The sequence below is a fragment of the Paramormyrops kingsleyae genome, chromosome 6, assembly GCF_048594095.1.
Source record: "Paramormyrops kingsleyae isolate MSU_618 chromosome 6, PKINGS_0.4, whole genome shotgun sequence".
NCBI lineage: Eukaryota > Metazoa > Chordata > Actinopteri > Osteoglossiformes > Mormyridae > Paramormyrops > Paramormyrops kingsleyae.
The window spans coordinates 7,933,700-7,952,891 of NC_132802.1; the positions used below are offsets into that span (position 1 = coordinate 7,933,700).

Below are 19,192 nucleotides of genomic sequence, written 5' to 3' on the forward strand. Positions count from 1 at the left end.
ATATTTTGTTCTGTGCGACTTGGTGTAGGTGGTCGACGTTAAATGCCAAGGAGATAACCAACATCGTGGCGTGAACAGCTTCAGGTATACATACAAAAATAGACCAGTGTATGATGCTTTGCTAAAATCTATATAGGAAGGAAAAGATCTACAATGCTTACAATCTCAAGACTATTGCAAACATTAAAATATTTATAATCCTAATAATAAGGACAATTCATCATTATTAACACCAAACACAGTATTACTGATCAATTTGGCAGACCCTGTAAGAATGGAATGTGTATGTAAACAAAACAGAAGTGTACCATGCTGGTTGATATATAAAAGGTGCGATGCATATTGCTAAATCTGCAGTAAAGCAAGCAACGTGGACAAAACCGCGATTGCAATCCCAGCAAGGAAAGGGTTAAGACACAAACAATAGCAGTGTTTCCTGAACAGGTGTCCTTGAGGCAAATTCAAGGACGAGGCAATTGCTAATCTTGTATTCTCAGCATGATCAAATCACCAGGCAACCGATATAAATAAAAAGACAGGAAATGAGGTATTCACATTCAAGGGTGTCAGGGGCACAATGAAGATTCATTGTGAGGGGGCCGACAGAGGGAGGCAAGAATTTACCGCAGGGTGTGGAATGCACAGCACCCAGACCTTGGCTATACATTAGATTTGAGAATGCTCTCTGTGAACGGCATAACTCAACAGATTAGTAGTTATTCTGGAGTCAGAAGAAAGGAAAAATAACCCAACACATCGGTAAACATCTCTTAGTGCAACATCATTTTGTCCATCAACTATTCAGCTTGAATAATCCAGCTACTTGTTTGCACTACAATTAGGTTGTGAAACTTTTCTTTCTGGCATTAAGTAAGAAGAATAAATCGCACATTTTAATGAGAGCCAAGGGACTTTCTTTTCCTTTGAAAAGAATCCAATCAATGGGTATTTCAACAAATCAGTGCTACTTCATTAAGGTGGCCTTCATCTGTACACAATCTCTCACTGTGTCACACTAAATAATGTGAGCTTCATCTATAGACCACCTTACAATGCTTTAGAGTAAATAATATGAGCTTCATCTATAGACCACCTCACCGTGCTTCAGACTAAAAAATGTGAGCTTCATCTATAGACCACATCACAGGGCTACAGACTAAAAAATGTGGACTTCATCTATAGATCACCTCACAAGGATACAAACTAAATAATGTGAGCTTCATCTATAGACTACCTCACAGTGTGATATACTAATGTGAGCTTCATCTATAGAACATCTCACAATGCTTCAGACTAAAATGTGAGCTTCATCTATAGATCATAAAATCTGCTCTTCAAGGCATGATGATGATGATTTATTATTATTATTATTATTATTATTATTGTTATTTTATTATTGCTATGAAGGCATTGTACACGCACATCTTTCAGCTCTATACCCTCTAGCAGTGCAGCCTTCACAATAAATATTGAATTTTCTGTGGGTTTGCCCTCAATAGTGGCTTGGTAAACTATGGTAATTTCACAGCTGAGCGTGTTATTTTGCTACTTGTTTTACTGATCCACATAATTCCACACTTTTTATGAGGCTCACCTGCTTCTGCTCCTCCGCCAGGCCGTCCCACATGGACGCCACGATCTTCGAGACATCTCCGAAGGTGGCGTTGGGATTTTGGCCCTTAATGGCAGCCTGCGTGTCCCTGAAGAAGAGTGCGTAGGCCGAGACGGGCTTCTGAGGCTCATTTGGGTCCTTCTTCTTCTTCTTCTTCTGCGGCTTGGGCTTCTTCATCGCCTCCGACGAGGGCCGCTTCTCACCGGTGATCTGAAAGGTGCAGCGGGGACACATCAGCGAACGCCGGGAGCTGCTTGTAGGTCTGAGATCATTCAAGAAAGCGGACATGCTCAAAATTAGAAGCGCTTAAAAGAAAGTCTTCCCTAGATTTCAGGACTTTGGGGGCAGAGTGAAGGTTTACGTCTGAGCAGCCGCGACAAAGCAAAAAACAAGCGGGGAGCCAAGCGAGATGTCAACATTGCACAAAACTTGAGAAATTCAAGTCAGCGTGGAGCCCGCAAAGATGACAGTCAGGGAATGCTGACAGCCAGCTACCACACAAGGAAGCAACAGGCTGGGAAGACGAGCTGCTGAGGAAACCCTGAAATGCGCGGAGATGATCATCGCAAACTCACACATCACACCCTCACTGCTCCATTTCCAGGAGATCTTATCCAAACCCAAGCTATGAAGATATGACAGGCTAAATCACCATGCTGATTTAAAACAGGCCCATCTTTTCACAAACTTTCTCGAACATCGTAATGGCAACTTGTAATCATAGACATCTGTTCGAGCCTCTGGCTCACAGTCACCCCGGAACCCAATCGCGGATCAATGCATCTATTTTTTAAACATGTGGTGTTACACCCGAGCTTCTTTGTGTATACTCACGTTTCCAGTAGTGCACTCACAGCCTCATCTCTCGTCATAGAACATGTAAATACATACAATCACCCAGCATGCACACTGACTGACACATGCCACAAAGTGACATTTCCATTTCAATGAAAACGGTCAACTGCTTTTTTCAATATCTCAAAGCACAGCTCACATGAATATTAAATGTTTGTTTCATGACTGTCTCACCTCATGGATACAGCATTAAATTCTATATTAATGACATTTTCGTGGGTCCAAAATTTAAGCACAGTATTTATATATCCACTGTGTGTGTCCTCTTATGCAAAAAATCAAAACAAGCACAGTTCTATGAACCTATGTAACAATTATTTTGCTGTTTGATATATATATATATATATATATATATATATATATATATATATATATATATATATATATATATATTATATTTGGTTGAGTGAAACATGTCCTCCCCCCGAAACAAAAAGCTTATGAAACTTGCATCTTTCTGTTGCTAAGGAGATGTGTAGCAGCACAGCATCATGAAAGCATTGTGGAGAGGATCCAATCAAACATTTAGCGAAAATTGGGTTGATTTTCAAAGCTAATGGTGTCTTCCCCGATTTCAAGTTGTATTGCAGTTAAATGGTTAGCGTTCAGTTTTACTCTGCTTGTTCACACAGCCCAGGATACACACTGAATTTCCCGATTGTGAAGTATAAGCATGGTACAGCTCACAGGACAAACATGGGAACAACACCCATCTTAAAACCTGTCCTAAACAATTCTGCCTGACTTAGAACAATCGTTTCAGATGCAACCGATCAAGAAAATACAAAATAAGCACAAAAAATAAGCTAAAAAATAAGCACATTTTGGACACATGAAGAAACACCGCAGGGTTTGTCTTCATCATGAAAAGGTTAATGGAACAATCTACCTCTGTGCAGTCTCAGTCATTTTCATCAAAACAAGCCCGACAAGCTGAAGATGAAAAAACAGGCCGTGCACACATGCATATGCATCTACTCCATCGAACAAGCAGGGAGGATCTTAAAAGCCCAACTCCTGCAGCTTCTCTCCCTTTCATCCTTGTTATCTACAGTACACTTTGCGAAGTCTCCAAGCAGAAAACCAGCCCCCAGTAGGGCAGGCCTCGGAGAACGCGGAGGACCCCGCCAACTGTCCAGGTGGATGTCAATCTGGTTCGACAGACCAGTGCATCCTTGCTTGCTGAAACCCAGCCTAAATCAATGTTAAAGGGCACCAGCAATTCTACCCAAATAAATTTCCATTTATCTAAATTAATAAAATGGCGGAAAGAGGGGATCAATTTTTTAAAAAATTCACCAATATTACCCATTTTTTGTTCTGTGTATTTCTCAAATTAAGGAACATTTGAGTTTTGAAAGTCCATCGAATAAACATGAACAAGAAATAATTTATTCCAATGGTGTTTTTAGCAACAATCCTAAAGAAAGATCTAGACTTAATGGCCAATTTCTTCCATACTATCCCTGTTCACTTTGTCATCCCAGACAAAGAAGATGGGAAAATAGCACACACCTTTTATCAATGTACACTGAGGGTGTTTAAAATCTAGACAGATACTTCAGACTCAAAGACTAAAATGCCATGAATTCAAGTCCAGAGTCTCCAGTGTCATTTATCAAACATACATAATGTTAGTGAAAGAAGAAAAGTGGTATTGAAAGCCTTTGGTGGGTGGGACCATAATGAAGGTCCCCATTGGTTCCTGATGGATTAAATTAAGTAGTGATTGACAGCTCTCCCACCAATGGTGTCAAAGCTTCATTTACTCCATCACTAGTCATTTCGATTGTCCGTGATCAGCAGTGATTCCTCCATGAACACAAATGCACGTACAAAATCTCTCTCTCACTCACACACACACACACACACACAGGTTTGTAATTATATCTTTGTGGGGACTCTCCATTCACTTCTATGGGGAAAACTCTAATCCCAAACATGACGACCTTAACCCCTACCCAGTCCTAACCTTAACCACAAGTAACCAAACAAAATACCAGATTTTTACTTTTTTGATTGCATTCATAGACATTTGTGGGGACCCAAAATATGGTCCCCAAAACATAAATAAAACGGGTTTTCATTACATTGAGAGGGACATTTGTACCACACAACCTAATATAAGCTTAACCCCCCCCCCCCCCCACACACACACACAGTATATTTGTTTTATGATGTATATCCTTGAGTATCATTTTCAGAGCAAAAGCTCAAATATGGAAACAATTTTTATCACAATGCTATTTTCTAAATCAAACCAGAGAGTACTACAATGCTTCATTAAATTCAGAAACTAGTTCATGTTTCAGCTATAAATGGACAATTTGTCTAGAAATTCAACTGAACATTTGTTTTGGTTGCAATACGCATGCTTTAATGAAATGCTAGTTCATCGTGACTATGAACCCATTGCCATTTTCTTTTCTCCATTCCACTCAGTAGTTAGTTTTTTTCCCTTTTCTGAGAGAGACTGAGAGAAGGATAGAGAGAGAGAGAGAGAGAGAGAGTATGCATTAAAAATAATCATCTTCTACTTTTATGCAATGAGGCAAAGAGTGTTTGAAACGACATCTGTTCATTCTTCCTTTGATGTGAATGCTGAATAAATTGGAAGAAGGGTAATGAAATGACATTCTGAAAGGCAAAATAATCTTTGGGAATAATCATTTATATTTGTACATCGCAAAGCACATCACGTCGTGACGTCTCTGACTGAAAGAAGACTGCTGCTTTCTCGAAGCGACTGCTTTGCAAATGCAGATAAATCTATAACACTTGGTTTCCCGGCTTCAGTTATGTCTAGTTTCTCGATACCGTTTCAGCCACTCCCACCATGACAGGAAAAACATGACATAAAAAATATCATTCCATTAGCACTGCATTTTAAGAAGATATGTTAATTGGTTGGACAGTAATTCACGGTAACAAAATAATAATAAAAAAAATACCAGAGCAGAGGTTCAAAGTTTTAAAGATGGCATCCAGGGAGAACGCACGATTGCATTTTGCCAGGAGCCTTAAGAAGAAACAAGCACTGTTTCTGCACACGCTCTCAAGCCTGTTATTCTGCTGCGGTGCAACTGTGAATTTCTTTATTTTTTGCAGATGACTTTGCTGCACGGCAGAGCGGCACAAGAAGGGCACGTTATGTCCGCTAGACAGGGGAATGCCAAGGTACACACGCAGATAGCAAACACCCGTGAGGTCTGCGTGCCTGCTTATCTGCAGCAACGCATTGCGTTTGGACGCAAACACGCATACAGCTTCACTCCATTAACTTAGAAGTCCGACGGGATGAAGCTTCATGACCAGGATTATTAGGATGACCCCACCTTTTAAGACGTAGCAAGCCATGTTGGCGTAATAATCACGCGACAGTGGGGATGCACTTGCTGCTGTCAGTCCTTGTGATGAAATGGAAGAGGATTTGCACTAAACGCAATAAAGAGGCAAATTCATACATTCCCTTAACCCAGGTACACAGACCAGACCCAAACTGGCTAGGCGACATCTTTGAGCGCAATGCAAATCATATGCATATATGTGGAAAAGAAGTCCTGGAATTGACGCCTGGGCATTAGAATAGCATTTAAAATGAACTACTGTAAAAAAAATCTGGTCATTTAGTTTTAAATTATTAAACAGAGGAAATTTTACACCTATTTAAAACATCTGTGACAAAATATGTAACTAGCTTATCAAAATAAACACTGAGACAGTTACATATTAAGTTATAAAAGTAGTCCCCAGACGCTAGGTGTCAGTGTTCAGCCTCCCAGCAGTTAAATGTAAAAAAAAAAAAATCTCACTGCATTGCAGGTACTTAAACAACAGCCTGAAAAAATCTACCAAGGCTGGAAATTCAGTATGGAGTCATCTTCAGACCAAAGCATATTATGCAACGTGCCACTAAATGAGTACATGGTAAAAAAAAAAATAATAATAAAAAAAATCAAATCTGGCACAACAATCTCACAAAGTAACCAACATCATTTCTGCTCTATATGAAGGACAGACTGAAGAAAAGGCACAGTTGACTGACTGCACACATTGCCACCAGGAGAAGATTCAAGACTGAAGGAGCTACTGTTTGGTCGTATTTCCCCAGTGATGACATCTCGTCGTAAACATGATGGACAAACTTCAAGTCAGAACAGACAAGACTACTCCATCTTATTGGATTCTCTCTGGAACGCAGTTGGGTGAAAAATGGCAAACTGGGGCTTCTAATTGATTGACTTGTTTTAAAATACAGAGAAAGCCACTGACACATATAATTGAAATGAAAATGAAATGTGGGCAGTATTGATATACAAGCATTACATGCCTTTTCTGTAACTTTATGAAATTATGTAGGTGGATGTATTGTTCACTGCATGCAGAATATAAACAAAGTAATTTACTTTCCATTAAGCTAATTAAAAAGTACTTATACAATTTAGCCTCCAAATATGCACTCTATCATCTACATATGAGATTAACAGAAAATTCTCGTATCAAACCCTGGCATCCGGTCTGCTGACAGGAACACAAGCCGCTGTGAGTGTCTCTAGGGCAGAATTTCACCATCAGTAATATCTGTCCTCAGAACACCCAAGTGACTATTGACTATTATATTGAAGTATTTATGTAATGATAGAGAAATGCAAAACCGAGACTGGAAGGACATTGTCTACAAGAAGGTACTTCTCCTGCTAAATACAACTCTATAATGACTTACTCATCACAATTAAGGAGATCATTACTAACTAATGAGTAGTACTGTGACCTCACACTCCCAGGGTTAGGGTTTACAGATCCCACATGTTCTCCCTCTGTCCTGCAGCGTCCCTCCTGCCGTCCAAAGACATGCAGTTTGGCATCTCTAAATTACCCACAGTGTCTGATTCTGGGCTGGCATCCCGTTTGTGTTGTACCTCTGGCCTGTGCTACCTAGGAAAAGGCTCCAGGCTTCCCTGTGATGCTGACCAGGATAAGGAGACGGGTGGATTTTAAAGCAGCGTAATACAACTGAATAATAATACGCCAATAAAATCTTTAAAACTAGCTTTGCTAGAGGCAGTAGATACCGTTTCGTTTCATATTGACTTACCAGGGAATTTTATGCAATTAGCTATTTCGTTCTAAATGCTATTTTCACCCTCCATGTTTGTTTGAAACATCATATCCCACTGGCCGGTAAATAAACACACCTCCAATGCCTTGAAAGAAGACCACAAACAGTAAAGACTGCAAATTACAACGACGTAAGAAATGTATGACATGTATGAAAGTATCAGGTCCAGCTGACTCTCCAAATAACTATTAAATAGATGTTTAAAACAAGAAGGGAATTGAAAATGACAGCAATAAATCCTGCCCTGTTCCTTTACGGCACCTGAGGTGTTGTTAAACTGCACGCCTTTAAGATACAGCCAAGAATTACGGATTACATGGCCATAATGTCGCATCACTTTTTCTGTGTTTGAGGCGTGTCGTAGCCAGAACTGAGCAGACCGGGCCAGATCCTGTGCGGTTTGGGTTTTTCGGCAAATGTAGACAGATTTAATGCATTCCATAAGAAAACCACGAGGACCGAAAGCAGGCTGACGTCTTTGCAGTATATCTCGAGACACTCGGCCGCCAGGGTTGCTGAAGACTGTATACATTCACCCATTCATCCATTTCTATGCTTTAATTTCAAAGTAAGAAAAGGTGAACTTTTTAAAATTAACAACCTGCCCAGGTAAATGACAAGAGTACCCCTTACTCCTTAGATCATGTTTGCAGCAAAGCCACGCAAATCGTTTCCATGACGATGCTGATATACAGTAGAACCAGGGCCTCATTCTTACCATTGTAATTAAATTTACACTAGGAGGAGGCATCTCTGTAATGATGGCCGCACAGCTACCGCTACTGTTGCAAGTAGACCCACTTCGTTTTGGGGAGGGGCAAAGAGGGGGAATATACGTGAGGAAAATCAATTTTGAATTTAAATTAAATCGAGCATCTCTTTTTAGATCTCATCTGCTAGAAGGTTCTGCTACTTTCAATTTTGTGTTTATACGCCGCGTGAGCAAAGAGCTTGGCAGAACACGCACTGAATAACCACTGCCAGCATATGCATATTGAATTGTACTTCTGTGGCTGCAGTAGGACTAAGAATTTGCCAGTGGGTAAGTGGTCGAGACCCAGTGCTCAGCCCGCAGAGCAGCTACAGCACTTTAGGGAAACGTGAGCCAGCCTTTAATATATTTCACAAAATTCTGCAGATGCTTTTCCATGTTCGATTTTTCCAGAACTCTTAAATTGACCTTCTTCACCCACCCCCCCCCACCACCCTCCAATTTCTACAATTCGGACCTGCAGCCATAAAAGGATATAGTGTCACAAATATACATGCTATATCCTGCTCCCTGTCACCAGCCTCCCATTTTTTTTCTTCTTTTTTTTTTAGTAAAGAAAAACTGTTCCACATCAGTACCTTGGAATGGGAATCAGCTTCCTCTTCCTGGGCGGAGCTTGAGGGGGAGGGCGTGGCTGATTTACTCCCGGGAGGTGAGGGGGAACCATGGGTAAGGGCACTTCGCAGGCCAACCTGAGAGTTCAGCTGGGACAGAGCACCCATATGATGGGACAGTATCCTAGGCCTGTTTATCAGTGGGGTCTGATGGGCGGCGTCATAATGAGAGCCATCTGGGCGAGTCATCTCCTGGATATGGGTGAGAAAAGAAGGTGAGCTTTACTAGTTTTGCGTACCCAAGTGCTTCGCTAGAGCCCGACATGCTGCACGGCTGCCCTTAGAGATGCCTCTTTCCCTCACCGATGGCACCAGGAGGTTTAAGGTAGCTGCCCGTACAGCCGCACCTGTTCCACTGAACCGCTAAGGCTAATTTGGCTGTCCCCCCCCACCCCCCCCCCGGGATGAAAAGCAGACGGGCCTCTTCTCAGTTCTGCTCCCCAGAGCCACAAAGCACAGCCCAATAGGCCATAAGAATTCGACGTTGATGACTAGCTAAGGCTCACTTGGATGCTTCTGTCACTATAAAACAAGTTTCTGGATTCACTTAATTACCCAGCTGCTTGGTCTCATGTACATCATTGAAATATATTGAGAGATGGTTTCCTCTTGTCCTTAACAGACCTTAAGAATAGAGTTACTTCATCTCAAGGTTCTCCATTTGAGGCTAGTTGTGTGCCTCCCATCAAGAGGTCTCTCTTCGCACTTGGAGCTGCTTCAGAGTCAGATTTCATGTCATGGATTGTATTCTAAGGGCATTTTGGGTAAGTGCTCTGTTCATTCCAGGGCTCGCGGGCATGTGCAGAGTCCCCACTTTGTGCTATGCTGTGAAAATCCACCCTCTGAAGGCAGTTATGCACAAACAGCAGTCTAGTGCACGGCAAGAAAGTAGTAAAAACCATGTTTGAATCTAGGACTCTCGGAAGGCAGGGGGCATAAGAAGGGCCATAATTCATACAGAGAGGCCAACTTTAACATCAGCCAATGATATATGGGCTAGTGATGGGGGGAGGTCACTCTGAGAGCCAATCAGTTTTAAGCTTGGGCCATTGCCCATGTGGCCCCGCCCCTGTATACTTCCCTGTTCAAAATACAGGCAAAGATCATAATCCAGCCTTGTAACTGACTGACGGTCCCCATTGTTCCATCACGTCACATTGGTGGAAACCACTCCCTGTCCAAGGGTCTGTAAAAACCTTTGGCGAAGCCGTGACTGAACATAGGCTGTCCACAAATCTTTGGCGGGGTGAACTTCCATGCCCCTTCTGCTCGTACCATCCAGTTAGCCATTTTAAAGCTTTGCTGACAGATTTACAACGGGAACCAGGAGCCAGCTACTCAGAAGGGCAGCCATCGCGTTTTGTCTGTGAGATTCAATACGAGCATTAAGGCTGTCTTCAGTAGCACCTATAGTAGCAGGCCCTATAACAACAAAATAATGAAGATCAGACAATAGGAATAATACCTAAGAGCTCACTGGATAACCTCCAAACATCACTGCAACATCATCTGTAATTATTAACTAAGTAACATAATTAGCGGCAGCTGTACATTCCCATAGCGTGGATTAACAGCTCAATGGGAAAAACAAGCCTCCCACTTTTACCATGGCCACTCGAATCAAAAACTTCATTAGCTGAAGTTCATGTCTGTTCTTAAAAGTCTCAGAAAAAATAGACAGGCAAACTGTTTATATACACGCCTAGGTAAACAAAAATTAACCTAAGAGTACACAAATGCCAAAACGAAAAAAGCAAAACAAACACAAACAACAGAGAACTTATCACGTCGTGAGGAGACACACCGAGGATGTAACAAATCAGCACAAATCGCGAAGTTGCGTTCCGGCATTTGCTAATCGAGTCCAGCATTCATAAGTAAAAACTAATTAGATTAGCGGTGCGCTAACAAGATGAAGCTGGAGAGGGCCCCCCCCAGTTCAGAGCTTAATAAACAGCACTAAAGAAGCGCGGCTCTTCTAATTGGTCCCAGTGGGTCGCTGGAATCAGACGCAGAGCAGTCTTAAGGAAACAGAACGCCGTGATTAGGCCGAGGACGTTTACAGGACACCACCTTTCCCGTTGCACCTTGGGCTGGTGAGCAGACCCTGCTGGAACAAAGCCCCCCCCCCCCCCCCGCAGGTGTAACCATGGAGCACACCCCTCGAAAATAAAACTCCTGTCTTAAAATAGTAATTTTAAATGCCATCCTTCAATTTTCAAACAGACTGAAGAGCTTTAAAAACATTCCATTCATTTCCTGTTTTTTTTTTCTCCCCCCCCAGTTGCCCTTTAAGGGGCTTCACAGAGCCAAGAACACTGAAAAACCAATTAATCAAACATGAATGGGCTATCATTGCTGGAGCCGGGCTATTTCCATAGCAACAGCCTCAGGGTACAATCCTTACCCTTTAATCTGAGTTGACTATGTTTCTTCACAAACAACGGAAACGGACGAGCGAGATAGCTCATGCCAGGTAACCTAAAGAATCAGTTTTTCCCCACAAATAAGATATCGGTGGAAAGTGGAGATAAGGGACAACCGAAGAATACATTAGGGCAGAGAGAATATCTTTTTCTTACACAGCAAAACCAAAAATAGTAAGGAAACGGTCTTACATCACGCTCAGGTTTCTCTTTGGGCGATATTAACGGTGTGTTTTTATGTTTGTCACCTACTGGTGAATACAGTATGAACAATCACATCCTGAACATTTCTGGTAAAAGTCCGCCAATCCTTCTGTTTGAAGAGCTAAAGTATAACCTCAAACCCCCTACACTTGCATATGTTATAGAACGTATTAGCTGAAATCAAGGGTTAGCACATAGATGATATGAATGATTAACACAACATCAGATGTTGTGTCTAGGTCCAAAATGTTACTCAGAATTATAAAATAAATAAATATGCTTAAGGCTTGATTTAGAAACCACTTCTACTGGACATAAAGATGAATTTTAATGCGTCATTCCGGCCTTAATTGCTTTTCTTGTTTCAGCTAGACTGACACTTCCAACCAATACTGGCGATGTGACTCCTGTACAAACATTATGAAGGGCTATTATATTTGTTGCCGGTTGCTATAGGTACTATATGCTAATTTTTTTATGTCATCCACACAAGAGGAAGCTGATGACTGGATGACTTGCTTTGTTTTGGCTCGTGATGCTTCACACCAAGGAAGGTGCTTCATGTTTGCCTTACCAGGAAAAAGGCACAAATGGTTTCCAGTCACATGCAAAACCCTCCAGCCCCCCCCCCCCACCACCAATGGTTTAATATAATTACATTTAAAAGCAACAACAGGACACACCCTGATCCATTCCAGCTCATGAATGCACAACCATTTATCATGTAAAGGGCCAATCAACCGCTAAAATCAATAAAGGGAACAAACTTTGCTTCAAAATAAAATACATTCGAAAAATATATGGATAAAACTGCCTCGCTGATAAGCTAAATTTGTGCTGGCCAAAAAATGACAAAAGATGAGAATAACACAGCGAATGAATACAGAAAGGAACCTTTTGATAATATTAAATATGCCACAAAAAATAACAAATATTTTTTTCTTAAGAATGCAAAATTCAGCAAGTGCATTGTGTACCAAACGACTCAATCACACCACAGCCGCTTAACTATCAAGATAACTAACTGCATTTTAATGGTAAACTGAAAATGTGAAATTCACTGACATTTCTAGCAATAAAAACCTAAGAATGATTTAAACTAACATTTAGTCATGCACTTTTGATTTTACATATTCATTCATCTGGGAAGACAAAACAGGATTTGTTACATGACTCATAAAATGAGCTGGTGATTTCATTAAAAAAGAAAGGTTAAGACAGATGCTTTGCTTTTAAGACCACAGAGAATTGATTATGTTACAATGTTTTTAATATGATTTGTTTATGTGATATAAGATTCATTGATCTACATCACTATTTCACAGTAAAACAAAATTTAATTTCGCCAGCTAACCGGTGCAATAGTGCAGCACATAAAATTTAAATGCCCACAGAATAACACACAATCACAAACACAGACGCACACACAGACTACTGCTATGCTAGCTTATTTTACTGTCTGCAGGTTGCCCAGTTAAACGTTATTTTGTGAACTCAAGGTATGGAGGACCACCCATCTCCAAATCTACTGACCTTCATTTTGAAACAGTTTCAGTCTCAGCTTGGACTGCTGCCGTCGTCAAGTTTTCCAAAATAAAATTGTTACTAAGGTCAGCGCTATTAAGGCCCGGAAAGCAGCACCGAACGGCGAGTTTGAGCAATAGACACATCTGTTCCATCTGACTGCTGTGTGCAGACTGTGAGGCTACGTTAACCAGCATTTAACGAAAGGAATATCACTCATTTCTTCAAAAGAAGTCATTACAAAATGGAAACCTGCGACTTCCATGTTGCTGTTGTCAGCAGAATAAATCTCCCTGCATGCATGCTTGGGTGAAATTCCATTTGTGTTCAGTTCCCTCCAACCAAATGAATGAAATAAATAAATCACTAGCATTTACCACACATTTCTAGAAAATTCTTTTGTGATTGCCTTGAGGTGCACTGTTTAGAACGAAAAAAAAAAAACTGCAGACTGACAGCAGAAAGACACAAAACAGACAAGCTGTCAAACCAAACACCACCACTGCTATCACTGTGTCGGTTAATTTGGAGACGGGTTAAAAGCTCTGCTGTCTGAAACCAGATACGGCAGCATTTTGGCCGTAAAGATCTTGGAGGGACCTATACCGTCCTGTGACAGATTTGAACAAGCAGCCGGATGGTGAGACACAAAGGCACCTGCAAAACATGGTAGAAACCACTGGAGAAAATCGGAATGCCAGGGAATGCCGCACCAAAAACAGAGAGGATCAGTCTGAAGGTTTGCTAGCATAACCCTACAATAGGGGGTGTCCAGGTAATACGTCCCAGAACAAACTTGGGGTCTAGGATGTAGGCCTAGTGTCCCCCAGCTTTTGACCTAAGGGCCACAACATGAATGCTTTTGGCGGGAAGAATGAACCCTCCATCTCAGGGCTGCACAGGATGCCCCGTGTTTATAACTTACTGTATTAAGCTGCTTAAAATCCGACAGGCCACAAACGGCAGGACACATTATTATCGTACCTCCCCCACTTACTACATCAGTATCTCATCACTGCTGGTACTTCTGATCCCTGCCTGCGACCCCCCCAGTGTGAAACGGCTGAAGATTCACCACTCTAGAGGCTGTGAGGCTTTTTTTTTCCCTTGCTCTACACGGCCTGTTTGGAGCTTGGTATTACTTACCATGTCGCCCTCATTGTCCCTACCTAGCCTGGTCAACTGATCCTGGTGCACTCGGAGTAATCGCCGTACCGAAATCTAGTGATGAATCTTTACCTATAGGTCTATGATTGAGCCAGCATCTCCTGTCGAACTGAACACGGTGCGCTTACACAGTACCCACTGTGCTTGACAGTTTGTCTTGCAGTCTAATCCACACTAAAATGATACCAGCTGTTCCACAGGCTTACAGTTTTCTAAAATTACCACAGGCAGGTAAGAAGACAGCCTATGGCAGTCAGGTCCTGCATATTTCCCTCCACACTCCTGACTTAAAAGTACATTGAAATGAATACAACAGTCACAACATGTAAAACTCTACTCGTTACAGGTAGTTTCTCAAAAAAAAAACAAGGGTACGATAATGTTTTGGATTCTAAATGAACCATTTGAGCAGATTCAAGATAATTGGAGCCCCGATCAGTTGTGAGAACTTGGCTGCTGTCTGGAGGCCCGTCGTATTTGGTTTTTCACCAGCGTGCAACACAGAGGGAATGCTTCCTATTACGACATGCAATTATTTACATTCCGTTACCGAGCTCTTTAATTTAATTCAACATTGCTGACAATTCCAGAATCACAGCTGTTCTTCTCACATGTAAACGTCTCGGGGAATAATTGTGTTTCTCGGTATATCAGCAACAGCGAGAAATAATAAAAAAAAAAAAAAGTCTTGTCCTTGTTTTAAAAAAAAAAATCAAATGACTAAAAAAAAAAAAAAGGATATTTTTTTATTAGCTTGCCACTTTATCTTGCGGGAACATATAAAGCCTGTTGACTAACAGCCACTGGCACCATGTAGAGATTTCCTGGGCACACTGAGCACTTCCCGTACTTCCTCACGCTGGAGATATCTCGTCGAGAGTAATAGCTTACTCGCGCAAGTTCACAGTTGCTATTGTAAAATCACAGAGCGTTTAATTGAAACAAATGACTATAATAACGGAACATCATCCCTGCAGGCCTCCAGCCATGACAGCTTTAATTATTGCCATGTTGAGGACTTGCAACATTGATCCTTCAAAGGAGCCGCAAACAGGCTTTAAGGAGAAGTAAGTGGGGCGGCTGCTTATTCTCCAGCACCAGTGTCTGTGGTGCATTTCCCTCAACTGTAAAGGCGCCATTAGTGAGCCGTCCACACGACACCCATTAAAAACGACGCTGCTGTGTCAGAAAGCGTTTTTTGATGGGACCTAGTCAAGGCTACACCAGAATTTGGCAGGAGAACATCTTTCGTATTAAACAGAAATGATGTGCTTCAAATAAACATCCAGGAGTTGTGTCTGACTTGTACAACTCTGATTATGACACATGATTTCTGATTGTTCTGACTCTATCACAATCATATACATAAATCAAAATCAACGCAGCAAATGTTTTTTTTTCCCCCCAGTGTATTATTATAAATCCACACCCTCTCTCCAGTTTTCTATACATTTTCTATACATTGGTCTTGGTCTCTGTTAGTGATATGATTACCTGAAATGGTCATGGAAGTGATACTTAGATGCAAGTCCATTACAGTCAATTGTGACATCAACACCGATGGCATTTGATTTCAAAGGAAGTCCTTCCATTTGGCAGTATTCATCATGCATTTCAGATACTGTGTGAAAGCATGCGGCCCACTGACCCACAACAGAACATCAGCAGTAACAAAATGGGAACCAGAAAATGGAGATTTTTCCAATATGCATTATGAATACCAAAGCATTCTTCACAATAAAACACACGACTGTCATTACGCTGTGTAATCTAAATATCACTTTCGATTGTTAGGAGACATTCAAATCATTTTCATATTTAAGACAACAGAAGGAAGGTGCTGAATGAGATGCTGAAGTTGGGAGATAATCAAGTAAAAAGTTCATTCTCTGCACGTAATTTAATTCTGAGGCTGGTTACTGTGTAACTGTCACAATGGCAGATTCCTGCATGAGAGGCCCTGTCGTTTCCCTTCAAGTAAAAAAAAAATCTGCTATCCAGATTTAATTGTTTACTCTCTCTGCTAATCCCAAGAAAACGGCTAATGTAACACTCAAATCTCTTTGACCATGCTGTTTTTAATTATTCATCAGCTTTAACAACAGTTGCCAAAGGTAATTTAAATAAGCGGTTATGAATATTCATTAAAAATGTAATGAATACTGATTTGTTTTTAATGTTCAATCCTTTAATGCTTCACTTCATTACTTTCTATTTATGCTAAGCTATTAACTCTCGAAACATAATTCTTTAACTATGTTTATGCGTATTTTAACATTCCTTTTAAAAATGATGTCATGCAGTTATTGTCCAAAATGACATCGCTGGACATACATCGTTCAACAACACAAAATGCATTTAAAGAATGATATACCTGCATCTTACACTTGATTTATGTGGAATCAGTGTGAGTCTCAGTAATGCCTTTTTTGTTCAAGGTAGCAGTGCAATTAAAATACAGTTATGCTTCAGGCAAGTCATGACGGATGTGTCATTGCACTGACAGAAAGGCATGTCATTTTTAGCACTTACTCCAGAGTAGGTTAAAAATGATTTCACAAATTTTTCATTTGAGGAGTTATGTTTTTTTAATGTCACGTATTAAAAAAAGACATATATCCCCTTTGTGGTGTAAAACACAAGAATTTAGCTTGGTCAAAGCCAAAGATTTCATAAAACAAATGTTTATTTTTTGATTTCTTGTTAAATGTCAGCCTTGTGCAACCCATTCATTTTTGTGATCCATTTCTATTCGTATCATTACTATCGTTATTATTATTATCATTATTATTAGATTTGTATTTAATCATCAGGAATTCCACTTCAGTCAGTTCAGTTAGTTTCTAAAAAACCATCTGTAGACACTAACCCGTACATTTCTGGTCTCATCTGGATTTTACCCTTCGTTCTACAGGCTAACACAACGCACACTAATAGAAGACTTACCAATGTATGTAGCCAAGGAGATTCTCCTGTGGCACACTGACTGTGTAACGGTGCCTTCTGTAACAGCTGCATTACACAGTGGAAGCTAGCATTAACTATTTAACTACAGTAGTTGTTAAATTTGATAACGCACCAGTTTATCAGTAAACAGTTTATTAATACTCACCTATTCTGCTCAATAGTCTGAAAGTAGAATTACGTATGAGTGAAGCAGGTATTTTTAAGTATGTAAGTACCATAAAACTGAATTCCCTAATTACTGTAGTCCTCAGCTTGAGTTTACAAGGTTGGAATATTGTCATTGTTGATTTTATTGTGGCTCAAATAGCAGTGTGGTTTGGAATGCATTGCAATGGCAGATTGGTGTGTTTTTATATAATACTGAAAGAAATCCCTGCTTGTATTCCATCCAGGGCGTCTCCTCTCTTGTGCCCTGTGCTTCCTAGTGCTCTGAGATCCTTCTACTGGATCCAGCCCATCATTTTCCCAAACTAAGCTCAATGTGCTTCACTTCATAGCCAATTCTGTCAGGACACCCACTCCTTCAAAGAAACGCATCACAGGCCGAGGAGCATTCTATGAAACATATCGAGTCGGAGCCTCGTCTAACGTGACAACTTTGAAATTGTTTTAAGAAGAAATGAGAGCAGCTTGTGGCACATGGAACTGTCATGGCTGACAGGAAGACAAGCGCTGAGGGGCTACTGCTTGCTAACAAGAGCACCATCCACGGCAACGCAAGCTCTCCCTCTCAGCAGGATGGCTCTGACGACAGCAAGATCATCTGCGTGCCCCTCCCTGGCCACTTGCCCTCATTGGTGCGTTTTATGGCCTGAAATCTGCTGCATGCTCAGAGGCTCATAGGATACCCGTTAACCAGGACGTCCACCCTGGTGGTGACTTTTACGAGGATAATGAGAAATGTTAGAAGGTAAAATTACTCATGTGATTCAGAGGACGAGGGCTACCCTGTCCTACTGGATCTGCAGCATCGTTTCATGACTTGACAAACAAACCTGGGCCTCTATAGAGCATTTCAACATCTTTTAAACAAACTTTACAGATAAAGGAAGTATTTATAAAGAATGACAGCTACCCTGCACAAGAGTTTGGCATGAGATAAAGCAGAGGGGCTTCAAGCAAAACATCGCGTTCAGCTTCCAGTAGAAACATCGGATGGAGAGACAGCGAACGGCAAATGATCTTGTCAGTGACAGATAGGTGCTGTGGCTTTTTAAATAGTGTAACAACAATATAGTCTGCAAAATAAGACATAAAAGGACTCTTCCTATAGGTCTAGTGTTTGCTGTTCATTACCCGCTTGCAGAAAATTGCCATACTGTATTGGGAAATGGAACTGCCACAAGCGAGAATAAAGGCAGCACAAACAATAAGGGCAGGTCATAATGAAAATGCATAGGCTGCCGCTGCATGGGATCAGAAAAAAAAATAAACAAAAATTGCGGATAAACAGTTTGCAAGGTATCCATCCGCTCTCTTTGTCCTTGCTCTGTCAAAAGCAACCGCCCACACAATTCCGGAAACTCTTCAAGGTACACCATCCATTAACATATTTCAAGGTATTTTAATTTTTTTTTATATAAGTGTCAGGTCGTATTTTAAGATGCTGGGGGGTGACTGGTTTGTAAATATTTATTTTGTTGGCTTATTTAGCACTACTTTGAGCAGAGACAACATTACTGTGAGTGTAATTTATTCTCCACTAGGCTCACAGTAATTTCCATCCCCGAATTCCACATTGTATTCATTTTGTCATGTGAATCTAAGGCTAATTGACTTTTTTTAAGAAAAGAAGATTAATTTTTCAACCGAAATAAAAAAAAGTTATTTTTAAATAAAGAAACTGAAAATAAATTCCATCTCTTTAAAATATTTCTCAATATGCAGCTGTACAATTTTATATCCCATTGCATGTTTTTTTTTCCCAGGAGA

At 40.8% G+C, this 19,192-nt stretch overlaps 1 protein-coding gene across 10 annotated transcripts in view; it reads right to left on the bottom strand.

Moving 5' to 3' along the window:
* The window catches only part of LOC111855862 (TOX high mobility group box family member 2-like), a 140,082-nt gene that overhangs the window by 14,475 nt on the left and 106,415 nt on the right, over positions 1-19,192 (bottom strand). For 8 of the 10 annotated variants that reach the window (XM_072713562.1, XM_072713559.1, XM_072713561.1 and 5 more), the window contains 2 exons: positions 8,937-9,164; positions 1,595-1,822 (listed from right to left, as the gene is read on the bottom strand). In XM_072713562.1, coding sequence (XP_072569663.1) covers positions 1,595-1,822; positions 8,937-9,164 — 456 coding nt within the window. The remainder of the gene's footprint in view (positions 1-1,594; positions 1,823-8,936; positions 9,165-19,192) is intronic. The other 2 variants (XM_072713568.1, XM_072713563.1) reach the window with 1 other exon arrangement.